General features: G+C 36.0%; 1 protein-coding gene across 1 annotated transcript in view; it reads left to right on the top strand.

Annotated features, from left to right (window-relative positions):
* The window catches only part of ADAMTS2 (ADAM metallopeptidase with thrombospondin type 1 motif 2), a 269,901-nt gene that overhangs the window by 169,525 nt on the left and 77,454 nt on the right, over nucleotides 1–22,922 (top strand). The window contains exons 4-5 of the mRNA XM_081319671.1: nucleotides 9,559–9,758; nucleotides 20,974–21,057. Coding sequence (XP_081175797.1) covers nucleotides 9,559–9,758; nucleotides 20,974–21,057 — 284 coding nt within the window. The remainder of the gene's footprint in view (nucleotides 1–9,558; nucleotides 9,759–20,973; nucleotides 21,058–22,922) is intronic.

Below are 22,922 nucleotides of genomic sequence, written 5' to 3'. Positions count from 1 at the left end.
GCCAGGGGTCTTCAAACTTGGCCCTTTTATGACTTGTGGACTTCAACTCCCAGAATTCCTCAGCCAGGCATGCTGGCTATGGAATTTTGGGAGTTGAAGTCCACAAGTCATAAAAGGGCCAAGTCTGAAGACCCTTGCTATAAGCAAAGGAAAGCATCTAGTGATGATTTATACCAGCACCAATTATTATAATTATGTTACTTCATGTCTTTGTTCTTTAAATTTCATGATTTCACCAGTCTCATCCTAGGAATTTTTCAGTCTTTTTTCTCCTCTTAATGTACTCAGTCTCTCTTCAAGCATTTGTACTGTATTTCATTCAAATGAACCCTCATTCATTTTTAATGATATGACCAAACAGTTTAAACTTTCTTTTTTTCATGCTGTTTATTATTTTTGATGCTGAATTAACCATTCTTGAGTCCATATGTTCTTGTTTCACCAAACAGCATTCTTTCTTTTTTTTTAAAGTTTTTATTGGTTTTCCCCCCCTATACATTCAGTAATAATTTTTCAACAAACGTGTTGTCTGAGTTTACATTCGCTAATACATATTTAATTCCTAATCCTTTATTCTTTCCTCTAGCCATCAATAAAATACGTCCCAAGTTTGGTAATATTCCATTTCTTCTTTTTCTTTCAGTCTCATAGTCAGTCTACCCATCTCTGCACATTCTAGTATATATATGCGCAAATATAGTTCTTGCTGCTGTTGTAACACGCAAAATCAAATATATGCTTTGTTTATCAATCTTTTCTGGCATTATACCTAATAAAAAAAGTTCAGGTTTAAAATCTACATGTTCTCCCAACATCTTTTCTATCCAAGCATGTATCTTTTTCCAATAACTCTTTACTTTGTCACATGTCCACCAAACATGATAATAAGTGCCTGACTTATGTTTACATTTCCAACTTCTATCTGACATGTTTTTAAACATTTTTGCTAGTGTTGCTGGTGGCAAGTGCCATCTATAAAACATTTTATATAAATTTTCTTTGTAGGAAGTTGACATTGTCAGTTTGCAATTTCTTTCCCATAAATGTTTGCCATTTTTCTAATTCTATATTGTATCCAAAAAATTTTGCCCATCTTATCATTGTTTCTTTAACTTGTTCGCTTTCCATTTTCAAAGTTAATAGAAAACTTTACATTTTCTTAATTAATTTCTCATCAGAAGTTAACAATGTCTTATCAAACACAGTTTGCTCCTTATAAAATCCATACAGTTTAACATCTTTATCATATCTAGCTTGCATTTGTAAGTGTGCCCACCATGATAAATTGATACCCTGATGTTCCATTTCTTGTTTAGATTTTAAATTCCCTTCAGAGTTTAGAACATCTCTATATGTCCATTCTTAAGCTCCCCATTCTAACCCCATGCAGCTTTTCCTCCCTTTTTGCTCAATACTGAACCATTCACTAAACATTTCATTATATCTTTTATTTTCATCATACATATGATCTTTATTGCATTCAGTGACCAAACGTCAACTCCATATTTATGCAGAACATTCCATTCTTCAAGCCTCCTCACTTTATCATATATTTTTAAAATTAATAAAGTACAATACTTTCATTCTTCACTTTCCTACATTTCTCAGAGAAGTGATAGGGAGCCAAACTATGATCCTGACACAAAACTGCATTTTACTTCTCATAGTTTAATAATTCTCATTTCTCATACTCTTTTGATCAGGATTTGGTCAACACCTTTCAAAGTACAATTAACAAATTAATCCTCATGTATCAAAATACATTCTGGGTTCGCTTTTGGTTGTTGCCTGATTTGTGTTATTTTTGATCCTTGTTTTTATTATTGGATTGTTTTATTGTTCTCTGAGTTTGTGAACTGCCCAGAGTTATTGGGAATTAGGCAGTGAAATAAATAAATAAATACATACATACATACATGCATACATACATACATACATACATACATACATACTGCATTGTGAAAAATCTCTGAACACTGTTTACAGCAATATCAATCAAAAATCATTCTGCAATTACATTTTATCCTTTAATGAATATTTAGTTTAAGAAGGTGATTTCCCCCTCCCCCATTTTTTTTAAATTCAAAAATAAAGGCGATTGAAGAACAAGTCATTGCTTCCCTGGAAATTCCCCAAACTACATAGTTTTATCCTTAAAATCTTGCAAAATTTTAGAATTTCTATAAAAGTGCAATTGGTTATTTTCTGTATGCTGTTTTTTTTTATTAAAGAGTTTTACAAAAACAAAATTTTACAATATATCCCCAAATCCCTCCCACCCCAAACCCACCCACTTCCCCCCCACTTCCCAGAGCTAAATACAGGATTATAGTTACAATAATCATATTCTAAATAAAAATTATGCATAATATACAATTAACCAAATTCATAATGTGCTTTAACTCCCCTTTAACATAACTACAAACAAAGTACCAATAACAATATCCCACTAAAATCTACTCATAAGCTAAATGGAACTTTTTAGTCCCATATTTGTTCTGAATATAATTTATCCATCTCCTCCAAACTGAAATATATCTTTCCTGTGAATGATCTTTCAAATAAGCAGAAATCTTAGACATTTCTGCAAGATTCGAAACTTTAAACACCCATTCTTCTATCGTGGGCAAACTATCCTTCTTCCAATATTGTCCCACCAGTAACCGTGCTGCTGTTATCATGTTCAACATCAAGTTAGTTTCTTTAACATCACAATCTACAACAATACCCAATAAGAACAATTGCGGAGAAAACTTTATCTTTCTCTTAAAAATCTTTTGAATGTTCCACCAAATTTTGATCCAAAAAGCTTTTATATTTCTACAAGTCCACCACATGTGAAAATAGGTAGCTTCTAAACTACCACATCTCCAACATTTAGACTGTAAATTAGGATACATGTTGGACAACTTCTTGGGATCCAGATGCCATCTATAAAACATTTTATAAAAATTTTCTCTTAAGTTTTGAGCCTGAGTAAATTTAACATTTCTGTATGCTGTTTTTATTGCTAATTTGTTTACAAGGACTTGTATTACTTGCACACTTTATTTACAATGGCAAAATATAATTTTGTTTTTCAGGGAAAAAAATGGTTTACTTATAAATACGATGATTACATATCATACTTCTTTGTTGTCATCGAAATCTTATCTTGAGCCTTAGCATTTCATCCTTCTCAAATTGAAAATGAGATTGTTAGCGATGTCACTCACAATGCCAAAAGGTTGCCTTTCATTGTCATTAAATAGGCTAATTTTCTGTAATTTAATCATCCTTGATTGGTGAATAGATGCAGCATTGGCAGAGGTTAATGAAAATGGCCCTGAACATATTCACCTTATGAAGCTGGCATAAGAAAGAGCCTTTCCCCAAATCTTAGTCAGGTAATAAGATAAGGCATTAAGAATCTTGTAAAATTGACAGGGAGAGACAATGGCTTTCCACATTTAAGCAGCTTTCCCTCTCTTCTGCCTGCCTGATGCTTGCTAGCATGACTTCCACTTTTCCTAATTAACCAGAAGCTACCTAGGAATTCTGGGAGTTGTAGTCCTAACTTATCTGGAAAACATCATGTTTGAAAAACTGTTTTGATTATTCATTGTCTGTTGATTTCACTGAGCAAGTAGTTCAGTCAAATAGAGAAATAAATAGCAAATAGATGACTTATTAAAAGCTGAACTCATGTATGACAAAAGATTTGGGGCTAACACAGAAGGTCTCAAGAAAACAATGGGGTTTTAAATACATTGCAATTGTTAATTGATAAAGTTCTTGCAGTTGTCTAACATGTAACCAACATTTGCATAACCCTCCTGCCTTGCCCTTCCCATTTTTTTTACCTCCACTCCTCGTTTAAATCCTATATCAGTTTAGCCAATCCATGCATCTGAGGAGCTGTAGTAAAATTTGTTAGCCTGAAAACATTATTTTTTAGATAGCATAGACGAACATGGTTTTCTTCCTAAATTAGAAAGTAGGAGAAATAGAATAAGTTAGGCTGCTAAATCCTAATATACTGGCTTCTCATAATTTGAAAACTTTTGAACTCAAGACCTCTCTGGACTCATGGGGGGTACTCTTGTGTAATTATGAAAGTTGCGTATGGGATTTGGCAGAGAATATTTGAAAAGGGTTACAGTTTGATTCATTCTAAACTTTCAAGGGTTATAATAATATACAGAAATGACATAAAAAGATGCAGTTCAACCTCTTTGTTTTGCAGAGATGAAATGGTATTTTGGTGTTATAGAACATATAGAACTTGTTGCCAGAACAATGGTGGAAAACATGTCATATAATCAGATAATTGAAGTGATGCAAGAGGAAGAAACAATGTTTTCTGACATCTCTGGTTTTTAAAAAAATAACATCTAAGGATTTTCAGGTCAGTGGTAGCTATGTCATGGAACAAGATATCTTGATACTGCTGAAGTAAACTCTAAACAAGTCAGGGATATTAGATTTATAAATAGAAGTGGGCATATTTGTGACAAACTAACCTGGGTGCCATCTAAACATGGCCAGTAAATTGTTCCAGGACTTCTTTGATTTGTGTCATGCAAAATCTCTGTTCACAGGTTAACTTTGTAAATAATTGAGAAAATTAAGTCTGGGATTAATAGCAAAGAAAGGTCTAGCAGCTGGAGAATAGATCTGTTCTGAAAACTAGAAATGTAAACAAGCTCAAGAAGTAACATAGCTGAGTGGTCATATATATAATTTGGATTATGATTCTGACAACAGACACACATAAACTTTTTTTCAGGGTTCACTAAGCCTAACATCAAGCTGAAGAAGCTGGAATAACCTACAGATTATCCTGATTGTTTTATACTTTTATGGTTTAATGGAGTCCTTTTTTTAATTTAACATTTTTCACTGCATATTTTGTCTCCAAATTTAGGGTTTGGTAAGCAAAACTGCTAGCTGTAAAAACACATATGTCCCATAACAGAACATTTGTAGTTTATCAGTGAGAACTTAAAGAACAGTTTTATTCACCCCTCCTCACTCTTTCCCTCTCATTTCTACACTCTTGAAATGGCTGCAGAAGGTCTGTATTTTTGCCAAATTGGGCCTCAGAGGAAACTATCTGATTTGCATGAAAGACAGACATGAATATTTAACTGTCTTTGATTCTCGTTATCAGAAGTTTGATTATACTGTAATACCTTTTGACTGGTTAAAGCCCCATTAGACTTCGTGTGATTTACGAGTCAAATTTTTGGAAACAAATTTTTGACTGTGCATGTCATAGGTCCTTCCAATAAGGGATATTGGCAACTGGGCCAGAATTAAGGCCTTGAGTGCAAAAAATGGCTTTATTGTGCAGTTAAGTACAACATATACAAGAGACTTTATGATTTCTTTTTTGCATCAAATAATTTCAAGTAAAATAGGAAGGAACAAATTCTGAAAAATTGAAAAGGTTATGGTTTACAGAGATATTGTTAGATTCTGTTTTAGCTTTTAATCTCTTCCTATACTTAATCACCTCTTCCTATACCTGAACATCTAATCCTTTATTGTTTCACAGCCTAACTCTGTGGGTTTTTTTCTATGATACTATCTCTTCTCTCTCTTCCTGTTTCCTGTTTTCCAGAAATATTTGTTATGCTGCCCTCAGCTTCTTCTGAGACCTGGGTCAGAGGTTGGTTGCCCTCAATAGGACAAGGGTTGCTTGTCTTCTGCTGTTATATAATGTCACTTGTCTCTCTCTGAGCCTTCACCTTTCCCCAAGCGGCCTCTGTGGAAATTATTCTCTGGGTGAATGGCAGAGGAATTTCTTTTGGCAGCTCTCTTCTTGTTCTGGCCTTTGCAGATCCATTCATTTGCCTTCCATCCCTTCTTTAGGACCTAATAAAGTTTGCCCCAGCTGGCCTTCAGTCTTCATTCTGTTCACAAGTGAACAATGGACCTTTATCCATCACCCTGTCCTTATTTAAAACACATCTTGTACATGCATAAACTTCTTTTGACTTCAACAATAGCCAAACACATGTTTTCAGACATGTTCATATCAATGTGTTTTCTGAATCAGGTTGGAATAAAGGAACATTTGTCAACATGCAGTATATAAATATTAAGTTGAAACTTCAATTTGGCTTCACCTCACAGAACCTCTTCTACAGTTGAGCCTACTGGATTTGCCTAATTTTCTGATGCATGATATAGTACAGCCATGTTGCTGTAAAAAGAGATTTTATAAATTACGAAGAGGCTTACTCTCTTAGAAGAAATGCACTGGGTTAGGTGAAAGACAAGTTGATGTCTCTTGGATATAATAAGAAATAAGAAAAGGTACAGAAGAACAATGTAGTAAAATTATCATTAACAAGACTGAGAAGGAGATGGAATTAATGACTAGCAGACTTCTATTATTACAATGCTACCAACAGGTCAAAGCAGATATGCAATAGGGTGACCTGAAATGGAATCTTCAGATGATGAACTTTGACTATAGATACAACTAACCAATGAGGAAAGAAAGAATAGTTGTGGAGTTCTCACAACCATTTCACTGGTTGAGTTCATTTCTGGTCTTGGAGACCAGGGGGTTGGTATAGAGCAGGGGTCGGCAACCTAAAAAAGGAAAAGAGCCACCGGGAACCGGTTCCATCACAAATTAAAAAAACTGGGAGCCGCGTGCGTGTGTCCATGCACGCGCATGCGCAAAAAACATTTTGCGCATGCGCAAAACTGTTTTTTGCGCATGCGCGGACGCACGCGGTTGCCATTTTTTTTTAAAGTGAGATGGAACCGGTTCCCGGTTGCCCGACAGCGACGGCCCGTCTGCAAAGCTGCCGCTTTCGGCAGCTTTGCAGACGGGCCGCGGCAGCGTCCTCAAAGAGCGACGCCGCGGCCCGTTCGCGCGGAGGTACGCGCGCACCTCTCCAAAGGTTTGGGGAGGTGCACGCGCAGCTCCGCCCATTCGGGGAGGTGTGCGCGCACCTCTCGGAACGGGCCGCGGCGTCGCTCTTTCAGGAAGCTGCCGTGGCCCATCTGCAAAGCTGCCGCTTTCGGCAGCTTTGCAGACGGGCCGCAGCAGCTTCCTCAAAGAACGACGCCGCGGCCCGTTCGCGCGGAGGTACGCGCGCACCTCTCCAAAGGTTTGGGGAGGTGCGCGCGCACCTCCGCCCATTCGGGGAGGTGCGCGCGCACCTCTCCAAACGGGCGGTGCCACTCTCCATTTGGAGAGGTGCGCGCGCACCACTGCCCGTTCGAAGAGGTGCACGCGCACCGGGCGGCTGGGAGCCGCATGCGGCTCCGGAGCCGCGGGTTGCCGACCCGTGGTATAGAGGATGACAAAAACCGATTCAGCATTGCCTTCTTCCTGTGGTGTTTAAGCCAAGGATTATTTTTAGTTCTCTATTTTATTGCTATTTGATGGTGCTTGTCATTCATATTAATCAATTACTAGGACACGTATATCTCATTGTGTAAGCAGCTTCCAATAAATATGGTACAAACAAGACAAATAACAAAAATAGAATGTTAAATCAAACCAATAAATCAGTAACATATCCATGATAACACATAGTGTTAGGATCTTTCTCTTTTTTACTAGGAAAAATATTTGTCTGCTGCCACTCATGTATGTATGAGTGTGTGAGTTGGACCGTAAGAATGGCTCATCAATAAAGAATTGGTGCTTTTGAACTGTGGTGCCGGCATAAATTACTGCATATACCATGGGTAGCCAGAGTAACTAATAGAGACGTGGCTTGATAATACCACATCTGATGCAAAGTGGAACAACCAACAACTGAAAGAAGCTGTGCTTGATAGGGTAGCATGGAGAGCATTTGCCTATAAAGTCGCCAAGAATCAGACATGAATAAATGGTTAAAAACTAACAAACAATGCCTGCCCATAGTCCAGCTTCTTGAACACTGTAGCATATGGGTTATCAGAATTTTTTTTTTAGAAAATCATTCTTCACTGATCTTTCAATTTAAAAGGTTTTACCCTCCCCAACTGTTTGTCTTTCAGATATATTGGATATAAAAACTTATGTATCCAAACAACACGGCCAAAATGTCTGTCAATTCCTGGTTACAATTTCTTATTGTACCAATATGTGTCGCTTTCCTATGTTTTTCACATCTGATTGTAGAGCAAGGAACTAATGTAAAAAGTAAATCAAATTTATTAGCATAGTAGTTGGATTGTTAGACCAATTAGTAATTCTTTCCCATTCTACCTCATATAGCAGTGTGCACTATCTTCTGACTGCCTGACAATATGTACATACATATTAATATAGAATGTGCTTTTTAAAATACACATATATACACACACATGCTGCCACTAGTTTATTGGCAACATTTCTCATAAGGAAATCATGCCAAATTATTCTCCTTTTAGTGTGCAATATAAGAACATTATATACTTGGATTACAATTCACAATCCATATCTACTATCCATAATGTAATATAACGTAATATAAAAGCTATAATTTGACAAGTATAAATTATCCAGTTGTTACATATATAGCTTAGATATTGAAGAAAATTAATTTAATTTGACCATCTTTGCTGTTTGTTTAATTTTATCTTACAGTAGATGTTTACTCCTGTTCTGACATCCTATGACTTCCTGTATTTTGAAACATGTTGGCTAAAAAAATAATCTTTATTTTATGAAATTCTATGGTTATTTGTGTACAAACATATAAAACCAAACAAATAATTCCAGAAATCAAAATCACAATCAAATCATATTCACCATTAAAATCTCTAAACCCTAAATATTAGTTGAAACAGCAATAAGAGCTATTAAAACACCACTAAAAGCTAGTTTGAAAAGATGCAAGTGGATAGTTTTCTGAAAATAAAAAAGAGGGCATTACAACTCCCAAGGGAATCTGTACAGAACTTTTGAAATAACTCAAAGAAAATTGATTTATGCATATAATAGGTGGAATTTCAAATGTGAAGTTCTCAGTAATACATTCCCACCAATTTCCACATTACATGGGGAAAAGGTGCTTTAGATAGCCATGCTGAAAATTGTTTGGTCTATAAAAGTCTAAAAGTTTTGAACTGAGAGACCATTAAGGCATTTGATAATATATAGCTTTTGCAATATCACTATCATATGACCTTTAATCTTCTGTATTGTTTGGCAGTCTAGCACTTGGCAATTGTAGTTGTATGCAAAGTATATTACAGCATCTAAATGTTATATAACCAAGACAGGAACAGCTGCTGTTAAATAGTATATGTGTTTTGAAAAATTAAAAAAAGAAAAATGAGTCAATCTAAGGTTACTAATATGTGCTGGATTCACTGAAGTTAGATATGGTATTTGTGTAAGAACCTCTTGGGATTTACTTATTTGGTCTTGACAAGCTCTATAGCAGCCTTCTCCAAATGGTCTGTTCCAGATGTGTGTGGGACTTTCAGAATTACCAGCTTCTATAATCAATGGATATTACAAGCCAAGCAAACTGGATGTTTCAGTCTTACAACATCTGGAAAGGGCCGCATTATGAAAGAATAAGAAATGAAATCTAAAATTCCAACACAATTTTTCATTTCAATTTCTTCTAGAGGCTGATTTGAGCAATCTAGACAGCCTGTTGTCTCTATTGAAAGATGAAATCAGTTCCTCAAGGAAGAAGAGAAGATATCCAAGACATGCAGCTGACGATGACTACAACATCGAAGTCCTTCTTGGAGTTGATGACTCAGTTGTACAGTTCCATGGGAAGGAACATGTTCAGAAGTATCTTCTGACTCTGATGAACATTGTAAGTAGCTTATCATTTTTTTACTCCCACAGACTTGAGTCCAGTTGGATTACTTAACAGATCTTGCAAATCTATATTGTATTTATGTTGCATTTATTTATTTTGATATCAAGGCTGTCTAACTCCTTGATGATTCTGGATGACTTAAAAACAAATGTGAAATAATACATATAAAAAGAGAATACAGCTTTACCAAAAGAATAAGCATCCAGTCTTATACCAGACAAAACTAAAAAGGGGGCTTCACAACCATCCTATCCCAAGGCCTGAGAGAAGAAAAATCTCAAACATTCAGATGATTATCTCTGGATCAAACTGTGAAGGCTACTTTAGCATTTAAGTAATGCTTACATCATCTGCTTCAAGCACTAGGATATAAAACAAGTCAACTATAGTTCTATTACATTGGACAAGAGAAGTTGCTGTTGCTGCTGTTTCAGGTAGCAAGAGAGGGACCTCGTACAGAATAAAGCACTTTACTATAGCCAAGACAAAAATAGAAAAACCTGTTCTTGAAATCTTGAAGAGTTCTCACCAGTTAATAACAAAACTAGATAGACCAATGTTCTAGCTCAGTACAATGCAGCTTTCTATCTCCCCGAGCTTATTCATTTTGGTCATATAATTGCAACGGAGGTTGCAATCCTATACACACATAATAATGAATTAAATAGTGAATTAAATTCACTAAATGCATTCAGTTTATTTCTCAAAGTGGCTTTCAGATTGTATTAATATTTTAAACCTAGATGCAAAATTCAATGGAAGCCCTTACTGTTGGAGCTCATTTGCTTCAGCACCACAGCTTTCCGTGCGAGTGATTTCAAACAGACTTTTCATGGAAGAATTAGGGAGACTCTTGCACAAATGGGGAGAAGGCAAAATAAGTGACCTCTCTTCATGGTACTGTCATGCTTTTTGTGTTACACAATCATGCTTTACAGTACCCTCTGCTGACTCCCTTGTTCAAGCCAGAACTATGGATACTTTAAGAGAGTTGCAGTTTGGATCAGAAGGGGCATATCTGGGGTTTAGTAAGAAATAGTCAATTCAACACAAGACTGAAAAGCCTGTGATTGATATATTCTAAGTTAGACTGTTAAAAAAGTGAAAATAAAGATATGGGTCTTTCCAAGTAAAGAGTCCTGCTAAAGTCCTAGTGAGAGCCAATTTGGTGTAGTGGTTAAGACACCAGGCTGGAAACGGGAGACTGTTTAAGCACAAAGTCAGCTGGGTGACCTTGGGTCAGTCACTCTTCCTCAGCTTAGAAAGAAGAAAGCAAGAGCGAGTCACTTTTGAAATCTTGCCAAGAAAACTGCAAGACCTTGTCCAGGCAGCTGTAAGAAGTCAGCAGTGACTTGGACCCAAAAGTCCTAGCAGAATAACTTCTGGATGGCAATCAGTTCTAATATGTCTACTTCTAAATTTCACAAAAGAAGGATAATGGTGGTCCATTGAGACCAGTTATAAGCAGGAGCATTAATGAAGGGTGACATGACTCCAGAGTAAGCCACACCAGTTGTTAAATAGTGGGTTCTTTGGTGCAGGAATGAAGACACGAAGCTGAGTACTGGATAACTCATACTTTATTCTTGCTGGAACTGTACTAAGGGAAAACCTGCAACCAGCCGCAATATATAGTCTAGCCCCTAGGCTGCAGCCAATAGGTTTGAATCAACCATTGCCGCCTGGGGATAGCCAATTGCAGCACAGGAGACTGGCAGTCTGGGTTGCTGGAGAGCCGTTAGCTGCTCCAGCAACCCACGTGGTGTATCACGAGAGCCCAGTACATAACACCAGTGACCCATGTGGAACTGCATTAGCTTTTTCCTTCTCCCATTCTTAGATGGGTCCATATAAGAATGTTACCAGATTCAGACAGGATTCAATAATCAGAAACTTATTTCTGTATCTCTCAGTCAATCCCATGCCTATCTTCTTTAACCACTGTCATCTTTTCCAGCAGTGAACTCTGGAATCCAGAAGCTTGCAAGTATTTTGAAATGCTCCATTTGATTTAACCTGAATCATTCTGGATTTGGTTTCCTCAAGACCCTTATTTGCAAACTTAACTTGTCAGTCTTGGGATTGATAGGTGTTTATAATACTGAATCCAGTAAGACTGAATATGACCATGTAGGAACTGATTATTACAGTATACAATATCTTTATATTTTAAAAGAAAGAGAAAGATTTCAAAAGGAAAATATTAAGAGAGATGTGAATATTTTTTAGGATCACTTCCCACTCCACTATTGCACTGCATATATTAAGCATTTTTTGTTTCTCATTTATTAGTAACTGAACTATTAATCTGAGATTGTTGGTCTCTGGATTCCCACCCTCCCTTACCATTAATCTGTCAAAACTTCAGCTGCTGAGATTAATTCTCTATTCTGATTGTAATAAAAGTATTAAGCCAGTTTTCTGGGTTCTTCCCTCATTAACTCAATACTTTTTTTTTTCAATTTACCATGATGATTTTGTGAATGCTTGATTAGTGTATCCAGTGTGCTGATGGACAGATCTTGGAGTCACAATAAATTAGGAAGAGAAATTGTTAAATAAATTTTTAATATTTTAACATTTGTCTTTGTGTTGCATTTGAAGACTGCACTAGTGTTGTTAAAGATATTTTACTTGATTGTGGGACTGAATGTATGTTTATGATTGTCTTCACACTTTTCGTTATATTAGTTATTCCCTTGAAAAAGAATTAACAAATAACTTCAGATGCACATAGATTAAATCAAGAAAATCCTTGCAGTTAAATGTGCAGTTGAAACAGATGGTTTTTTTTACATGTTCAGTTTAAAAGAAGCTATATAAATCCTACACAGAAAAACAGGTTTTGAAAAGAAACATTTTCTTATCATATCTCTTAAATCTATTTTAAGGTATATAGATCCTGTAAGGAAGTCATACATTTTCAGTAAACTAACCAATGTTTTCATTAAGGAAACCATAACCTAATTTTAATTTTAAATCAGAGGTTTTGCAGAAATGCAAAATATTACTTTGTCTGCCTCTTTTTCTACCTCAAGAAGAATTTCTAGAAGTCCCTAGCACAATGAACATTCATTCTCTCAAATGATTTGAGGAATTATTCCTATTCTTTGATACCTGAGGGAATCCTTTATCCTAGGTATATGTTGAAGACTGGGTCACAGTTTGCCAAGCCTTTAGTCACCATGGGTAACTCCCTTAGTTCCTGCCCAGGATTCATATTTCATTCATATTTATCATCTATCAGTCTCTCTCTCTCTCTCTCTCTCTCTCTCTCTCTCTCTCTCTCTCTCTCTCTCTCTCTCTCTCTCTCTCTCTCTCTCTCTCTCTCTCTCTCTCTCTCTCTCTCTCTCTGCAGTCAACTAATTTAAAAAAGTATGAAGCAGAAAATAAGATGCTACACAGCCAAGCGCCAATCTGTAGTGTAATCTTTACTGCTAAAAATTATTCTGACTTTGGAGATACCTTAGAGGGTTGTTAGAAAAGTAAAGTAAATGACAGGGCAATGTAGAAACTGGTCTCTTTAGAAGTGTGTCCATTTACTTAGAACAGAGGTAAGCTGAGCTGGTTGAGAGACTCTGACAAAGCTAGAAGGCATACTTTTTGTCCATGACATCCTGTGGCAGCCAATCTGAGAGACTGTGTTCCTCTCTAAAATCTATCAAATATCCAGATGTGTTTAGCAGCCCCAGGAGGATGGGGAAAACTAAATTAAGGTATAATGAGGATTGCTGTTTATGGATTTGTACAGTTTGTAAACTCTCATTTTATTAATCAAATCCCTCAATATTTATTGAGATCATTGTTAAAATTGGACTTGACCAAAACCTTTTTGATGAATTCATTCCTTGGTTTTCCCAGGATTGATCTAATGTGAGAAGGATTAGCCAGCAAACAAAGTTGCTGTTGCCCAGGATATGCCCAATTGTGGTTTGAAATATTGATCCACAATATTTCCCTGGATAGGTTGAGGGTTGGAGTGCCTAAGTGTAAAGCCAATATGCTCAAGTGGAGGGTCTTAGCGGATAACAGCATGCTATGTGAATATGGAGGGATGCAGAGCCCAGCCCATCTGCTGGCATGTTGACTACTACCAGAAACATGTACCAATAATGACTTATTTTTGGCCAATGACAAAGCCAAGAAGGTGGCTTCATCCTGGCATTTTAAAGTTCGATCTATACATGGAAGAAGAAGAAGATTAAACAAATCATGGCTCATCATTTTTTGTAACACCACCCCCCCGAGGCAAGCAGAGATGTCTCCATATGCCTCATATATTAGTGAACCCAATTATGATTGACATAAATAATACAATATTTCCCAATACTTAATAAGAGTGTATTGTATGTTTCTAAAAAGAGAATATAGCAGAGTGCAGTTATATAAATATAAAATGATAATTACAGTGGAAAAGTACAAAGTACAATTTTTTTAAGAAAAAAAAAAGCTTTGAAAAGGCTGATTGGCAAATTATATTAATATCTAATTAGAGGAGCCTTTCTGCAAAAGCAATAGAAATCACAATCAGATCATTCTAAATGTATTTCCAGCCAAATCACCTTCTCTTTAATTTTTTTCAGCAAAGGGATGGAGTCTGGAAAAAAAATTGAGGAACTGAGGGTTCAAATAGCATCAACTATTTCTCAGAACAAGTTAGTTTTTTCCTTGAACTTATTTAGGATTCCAAAGGATTTTTCCCTGACCGGTCTCATTCTCTTCCTTGGAATCATTCCAAATATTGTGAACTAAAAGTTCATCATCATTTCCAAATCAATGCATCTAGAGAAGATCTGGGTTTTGGCTTTCAGGTGGATGTCTCTTGCCTATCAATCCATTCTTCAACTAGTTAATCCAGACCACTGCCTGACTGCCAATAGTATCCAGATCTATTTAACAGTTTGTTCATTCTTTGACTAAGGGTGCAAATAAAATTATTTTCTGGGTTTCAAAGAGTCATCCTGGAATGAAGAAATGAAATCCAGCTTTAAGTGGCATTTATGCAAACTGCATCCATCAATCCATTAAAATAAAATCTGAAGCCAATTATGTGGTCTATTTTTTATTTGATGCATGTGTTTTATATTGCATGACCAGAATCTATCATAAAAACGTGTATGTCCAGGCATGCATGAGCAAGACAGAAAGAAAACTTGATTTATGGTTGAAACCTGTATTTTAATTTTGAAATGAAGTCACCCTCTCAGAGAGAGTAGTGACCCCAAAAGATATAAGCAACTTCCAGAAGGATTTCAAGAAAGAAAAGCAAACTCACTGTTGTTTTAGCTTCTGTTTTGAACCATTTCTTCCAAGGCCAGATTTCATACTTCCATTCCTTTTAAAATTATTGTATTGAAAAAAAAGTTGCCTATAATTCAGTTTTTCAGTTTTCTTAGCTGAGGAAGTGCATTTTTGGGTCCAAATGATTGTGTTATTCAGAACACAGAGATTTGTTTTGCTATAATATTGTCCCCAAGGAGATTGTTTTACTGACTCCCATGGTAATGAAAGTGATCCTTATTGAATGTCCTCACTTAGCAACCACAATTAGGAGCAGCAACTCAGTCATTAAGTGAAGTAGTTGTTTAGTGGTTGCTAAGTGAAACTACAGTAAGTGAAAAAACTCTCCTAGGATCTTACTTCAGCTTTCCTTAGCAGACCTGCAAGGTTTGGTCATAAAGTACCTTGTTGTAATTGTGAATGGTTGTTAAATGAGGCAATTGCTAAATGAGGACTACCAGTATTTCCAAAACCTTTTCGGTGTGTAAAATCTTTTTCTGGAAATTAGAGTGACATGTTTGGAATAGGCTTAAATAAAAAAGTAAACATGCCCTCAAACAGAACATAATTCATGGTTCTTTCATCCATGACTTGGCAATATCATGGGACTGATTTGGGCCTAAAAATTGGCTTCTGCTGCTTTCCATGGCACGTCTCTTTCCCCAAATACAAGTTCAAAATGTTTCTCTTTTGAACTAAAGCTGGGAATATAAGTAGTAGAAGTGTCCCAGACTCTGCAAAGCCTGTTAGAGCTGCTCTCTATCATATCATAGACAAGTCCCAGTTCCTCTCACATCTTCCTGTGTCAGAGTCATGGTCTCATAGATATATGCTACTTGTGGTCCCTCAGATCAAGATAGAGGTGGAATAAACTAATAAATCTCTTGCAGAATCAAGTTACTTGGAAGTAATTTACTTAGTTCATCTTTCCCCCCCACACACACACCTTTGATACATCAGTTCAAGGCACAATATGTGAGAATGTTTCTTTCTCTGGATGCTTTAATACAGCAGATTTTCTGAAAAAGAAGAAGGAAGGAACAGCAGGTCCTTGTTGATAACAAAAGACAGGAATGCTGGCTTTCTCTGACAGTTTCTACAAAATTCATAAAATAAAATCTAAGCTCCTTTGAGGAAAAGAAGATTATGAATGATACATATTTTCCTTTTTTTTTTTTTTTGGCAGAGTCACAGTTGAAAACCATGCCCTGAATTCTGAAGCCATAGAAATATTATCAATAATATTTAAAAGAAGAGATTATCTCCGCTCCTTTAAAATGTTAAGGCAACTTGCTGATTAAGGGGAGCCAATTGGTGCATTCAGCTATTAGTAGCAGTGCAGGAAGATGAAAGAACTGCACAAATCTCTCATTGGCTGCCCAGTTTGTCCCCAGAATGAACGGTGGGCTTCTTGCAGAGCTGTATGATTATACTGAGTCAGCATTTCTGATTTTATTCTCTCTCTCTCTCTCTCTCTCTCTCTCTCTCTCTCTCTCTCTCTCTCTCTCTCTCTCTCTCTCTCTCTCTCGTAGAGAAATAAAGTGAATACAGTGAATCACGTTCCTGCATACAGAGTGCATAATTCAGATTTTAAAGCAGTTTTATTTGCATCACATTAGGATAGGCAGTTGTTTGAGATGACTCCTATCACAGTAAATGATGAAAACTCATTCAGGAAACCTTTCTTAAGTTGGGTCTCTCCAAACATGTGGGACAACAAATGTGTTGTTGCTATCCAGTCTTTAATTTGAATAAATTAAAAAAATTAAACCTACCTAGTGATACAAGTACTTATTCACTGGAGATTTTTTAAAGAAGAGATTGGACAAAAATTTGTCTGAAATGGTATTGGGTGTCCTGCTTGACCAGGGGGTTGAAACTAGTAGGAGAACTCCAAAAGTCCCTTCCATTATTCTCTGTGGTTTTTTTATTCTGCTGGTGAAGTGCCTCAAAACTTGCCTTATACTCTTTATAGAGCCCTTATTTAATGCAGTTTGTAAATTCCTCCAATTTACCTTATTACTTTTCCACCCTGAATTTTCCCAGTCAGGCAAGTATGATATGTTTCTCTTTTGAAATAGAGCTGGGAGTATACAGTAGGTAGGGAAACCTCACGGATATTGTATGATAAGTTGATACTCAAGCCAGCATTCATGGTTTAGCAACCATGACTGGGAATTTGGAGAATTATAATGTTAAACTGTAGTATTGTAGAATACTAGGTCAGGGCTTCATCATACTGGCTTTCCATGTGCTTCCTAATTAGCCCATTTCCATAAATTGTAAACAGTCATTTACTAATCATGATATTCTTCTATCAACAGATTACATGATATGGAGACTGCAGTGGAGGCTGATGGAAACAGTGTTTATACATATTTTAGGGATTTTTTTTGGTGCTGTAGCTCATAAGCAAAAGTTGAGAAGGCCAAGTAGCCTGAGGGAGGAATTCAAAAAATTATAAATTGGTCATGAATCCAGAAGAGAGTCTGTAGCCTCTGACAGCCAATGTTGCTGTCAAAGAAGAGACAAAGAATTCCAAACTAGCTACTTTTGCCAAGGCATCTAGTTTATGGGGCGTTTTTTTTAAACAAAAGTTTGGTTAGCAGCTGATAGGATGATTTGTTAGAATGTTTACAGAACACTCATGAAAGCAAAAGTAATGTAGTCCACAGAGATTTTTGAGACTTACAGTGGTTATTGTACAGTGGTTTCTGCTGAGAACTATTATGTCCTCCCATACCCTTCCTGCAGTCTTCCTTCCAACTGAAACCAGAAATGAAATAGATCTGGCCAGTGCTTTTTTTGTAAAAGAAAAAGGTGCCGGAACTCACACATGTCATGCAACCTGCCTTGCCTACCCTACAAGGTTCCATCCAAAAAAGGTGCCGGAACTCCGTTCTGAGCATTCTATGACAAAAAAAAGCCTTGGATCTGGCCTTCTATTAGGTCAAACTAGCCCAGTTGTACTTCCAGATTGGCCAGGGTTCTCCAGAGCCTGAAGCCCAACTTTTTCTCATTGCTTTCTTTAACTGGAGATGATGGGGATTGAACTGAAAAGCCCCCAAGACAAATGGGGTTCTCAGATATGGATTAGCTGTCCTTTGCTCCCAACACTTACAAATGGGTAGCAGAGTGTATGGGGTTGCATGCAGAGGGTTGAAGGTTTGGATACCAATTCCCCCCCCCCAAAAAAAAGTCTTAAATAGATATTATTAAGAAGAAACTTTCTGAAAGAACTGGGGATCCTGTTTGCAGACAATGCCAGGCAAGATGGCAAATATTCTAATAAGGTATTCATATGATCCACAGTCATGATCCAGCCTGCTTTAAAGTATTTTTAATTGACTTGCCTCTGTTTTCTGCCTGTTTGTTAATGAATTCATTGGTTATGAATCAAAGATGAAAAGATGTACTTTATAGCCCACCCTGAGGGTAATGTTGGAACTTGCCCATGTAGCATACGTTCAGGCATGTTTGAGCAGGTAATGATAACAATAATGTAATCCCATCTCTCCCATTTTAACTGCAATCATGTTTCTTTGGCAGTATCTGGGGAGTTGTAGATTGCTAAACCTATTGAGGATTATCTGTCTAGAAATCCACAGTCATCCTCAAAGAATTTCAGCTTTCTTAATTCTCAGGAGAGATTGAATAAGTATTAAAGGTGTTTAAATCAACAGGGTAATTATGCTCCCCTTGGATAAACACCCATCATTCTATTTGAATGAACATCATATATTTGCAAAACGATATGTAAATTTACTGATTTGTAGTTCAACACAGCCAGAGGGCATCAGATTCAGGAAGGGGGGGGGATACAAAGGATTATTAGTAAGCATGGTGAATTCTGGAGCAAACCTTCAGCTGAAAAATGCAAGCATATATGCATACAGACAGACATACACATGTAGAAGCAGGGGGAAAAAGAATTTTCCCAATCATTTCTGTTTATTGTAAATGGGTTTGCTTCTGGAATCCCTGTGGAGAAAATGTTCAAAGTTTCTGGACAAAAATTCTTGTTACATAATGTTATTCTCAGTCTAGCAGGGAATGGACTTTTTACCCAGAGTAATTTATCTAGTAGCCATATATCATGTATCTAAGACCAATATGTTATTCAAGGACAATCTAATGGATGCTCTCCATATTTTTAGGTCAATTCCAAGACTCTTGCATTTACAACCAACCATAAACTATGTTTAATTTGTACTTTGCACTGAGACATGATTTATTTAAACATTGTTATCTATTTTTCCAGTATCCTTGAACTGAGTTTTACCTCAAAACTTATTACCTGTTATCTGATTTATTCCCTATTCTCTAATGTTGCTTTTGCACTGCATAACTTTGGCCTGCAGAATTGATCTCCCTAACTGTATAATTTGAACCTCCAACTTAGAGCTGTAACACTGCATACATTATTCTTCTGTTGTCTCACTTTACCTTTAACTCTTTCAACTTGATCGCTGCTCCTGCAGTGCAGAAAATCAAATTGTTTCCTGAGGACAGCTACATAAACCCCATTTTATTTCTACATATTTAGAATTGAAAATCAAATAGGTGGATAGTTTCTGCCTCTTAGAATCAACCATCAACAATGAGGAAGCAAGCAGTCAAGAAATATGTCCCAGGCCATGGCTACCACTTGGTTGAGTAGTGATGAAGTCCTTGGAAAATATATTCAGATACCTACAAAGGTCAGAATAGTGCAAGCTATGGTATTCCCTGTGACAATCTATGGAGGTGAAAGTTGGACTTTGAAGAAGTTGGATAGGAAGATTATTTATGCTTTTGAACTTTGATGTTAGAGAAGACTTCTGAGAATACTGTAAGTGTATATAGTTAAAATAAATAAATAAATAAACCAGTGGATCATCAAACAAATCAACCCAGAGTTCTCATTTGAGGCACAAATGAGAGTTTTATCTACTTGGATGCATTTTGCAAAGATCTAGGTCTCTAGAGAAGGCAAGTAATACTGAGAAAGGAAGAAAGGAGAAGAAGATGATGATCAGCACAAATTGGATGGACCCAATTACAGTATTGATTAGTGTACTGTTGGGAGATCTAAAAGATGTCTTAGAAGAAAAATCTATCTATGGAGCCAATAACAGCCTGCACTGATTTGATGGCAGATAATCAATCAATCAATCAATGTATACATCATTTCCTACTATTATACAGAGTCTTGTTTGTGGGGAAGGGATTTACGAAGACTTGGCAGTTCTCAGAGATACGTAATTCTCATCTTAAAAAGTAACAAACAAATTCCACAACCATGTTAACAAAAGCATGAGAGTCACAGAATGGATTTTCTCTTTGTTCACTAAGATAAAGCATACTTCTAGGTTTATTCAAGCATTTCATAGTATGCATGTGAGGCTAAAACTCTGTAGGATGAGAGGCAAAGGCACCCATTTAACCTGAGTCTTCTAAGGAAGCCGATACTAGGCAAAAATGGCTGGTTCATGTCCCTGCTCTTATACCATTGAGGACAGAGACCTCCAAGTATTCAGAAACCTTATAAGGTACAATGTCCTTACAATCCATAACCTTATGAAGCAGGTGAGTCTTACCTACCACCATCACCTTTTTATAGTTTTGTACCACTATTCATCCCAAAAACTAATTTAGTAAGAAGGTTTTCTTAACAAATTATAATCTAAGCATAACAAATGTGTGTTTTTTTCTTTTCTGCCTTAGCAGTAATCCTTAATGTTGTTCTCTGATATTGGGGAAATAAAACAATATTTCAAAATGTCATAGCTAGCATTTTATTTCCAAGGTTTTAATTTAATGCAAAGTTGCAGTTTGATTGTTAGGAAAATATGCTATTATTAAGTAGATTTTGAATTAAAAATGTTTAACATATGGCTTTATCCACATTATTGTCTTCTTACATGGCTACTTTCATGTTCTGTTGTAGGTTAATGAAATCTATCATGATGAGTCTTTAGGTGCCCATATTAATGTTGTCTTGGTAAGAATCATCCTGCTGAGCTATGGAAAAGTAAGTATAATTTTAGTACCAATTTTAAGCAGTGATTGATATACTGTGTGTGTGTGTGTATATATATATATATATATATATATATATATATATATATATATATATATATATATATATATATATATATATGTCATTTGCATGGTTTTGTTCATATAAGACTGTGAGTAGACAGTAGTTTGGAAAATGATGCTTTCATGGGCTTCCCAATCCAGAAGGCCAGAGAAGACCTCCCAAAAAACTTCTGGAGTGTCTTCCAGGGGGATGACAAGTTTCCAACAACTTCTGACCACCATTTGCTTTTTACTTTTCTTCAGCCTCAAGTGACAAAAGAACCATTGCCAATTGCATCACTTTTCAGGATGATGATGGCAGTGATGCTCATTATTAATTTAAGTAGAATATATCACATATACTGATCAATACAACCCAGACATTCCATAGTTGCATAGCAACTATTTTCTCTATGCTTAGGGAATTTGTTAATGCAGTAAATTAGCTTTCAACACAGTAAATAATTGTCAGTTAATTCAAGCTAGGCATTTTATCAAATGTCATTCCTTGAAATTTTTATGACAAAGAAAATGGACAAAGTGCATGTTAATTAAGCCCAATTCCTAGCATTATTAATAGTGGCCTTTTGAAAATATTCAGTAAGTTGAAAGTAAACCAAATGTGCTTGCTACTTGTCTTAATGCTTCTAAAAATCAGTTGCATACATCCAGTGTATACTTAATAAGGGTAAGAGGTGAACCTGACAAGTTAGGAACTTGTGTTATCTAGACTACAAGTTCATTATATAAATATTAAGCAGATGTATTCCATTCTCAAGGCTTTATAGTTATTTGTACTATTGCAAGATAATGCAAACTTTGTATAAGTTTTCCTTAACTATGGAATACTTGGAATTAAGCAGCAAATTAAAATTTAAGACCCTGGAGAATCAAAATGACTTTCTAGGTTTGCAACAGTTCACTAGCTTTCCCTCTCCATTAATCTCTGGGAATAATCTGATCAGCTTTAGTCTTAAATGATAGCTTCAGTTCACAGAGATCATGGAAAGAGATTTGTTTCAATCTCCTAAACCCCTCACAAAATTTTATATCTATTCTCAGTGAGCCATACTTCATAATTCACATTGTATATCTCAGAATATTTTGCCCAACCAGACAAACCAAATTTTGAGATTTCTACAGAGTTCCAAATAAGGGAGCTGTAAATTATGTTATTTTTAATGTAAGTTTGAAAAGTTTCAAAAACTTTTCCTATCCCTCTTTAACTGAATTGTTTCAAGAACATATATAATATATAATGTGCTGTTCTCTTTCGGAGTAAATGTTTACAGAACACAGAAACCAAATAAGACAACAAAAAGAATGAGATTAGAAAAAGGAAAGGAAACATAGCTAAAACTATATTGTACATACTCCATTAGCTGTAACTCCCCATAGCATTCTATTCCTCTAAACAAATTTTACTTACATTACACCCATATGTTAATTCATACCGTATGGTGAGTTTTTTCTTTAAACATCTTGTCCCTCTCAGAGGATCTTATCAATTCCAGAATAATAGAGTAACAGAGTTGGAAGGGACCTTGGAGGTCTTCTACACCAACCCCCTGCTTAAGCAGGAAACCCTATAACATTTCAGAAAAATAATAACAATAACAATAACAATAACAACAACAACAACAACAACAACAACAACAACAACAATAATAATAATAATAATAATAATAATAATAATAATAATAATAATAATAATAATAATAATAATAATAATAATAATTATTTTATTTATATACCGCCCTTCTCCCGAAGGACTCAGGGCGGTGAACAGGGCAAACATATAAAAATACAAAAATA

This window comes from Vipera berus, assembly GCF_964194415.1.
Source record: "Vipera berus genome assembly, chromosome: 2".
Classification (NCBI taxonomy): domain Eukaryota; kingdom Metazoa; phylum Chordata; class Lepidosauria; order Squamata; family Viperidae; genus Vipera; species Vipera berus.
This window is presented reverse-complemented; position numbering and strand designations above follow the sequence as displayed.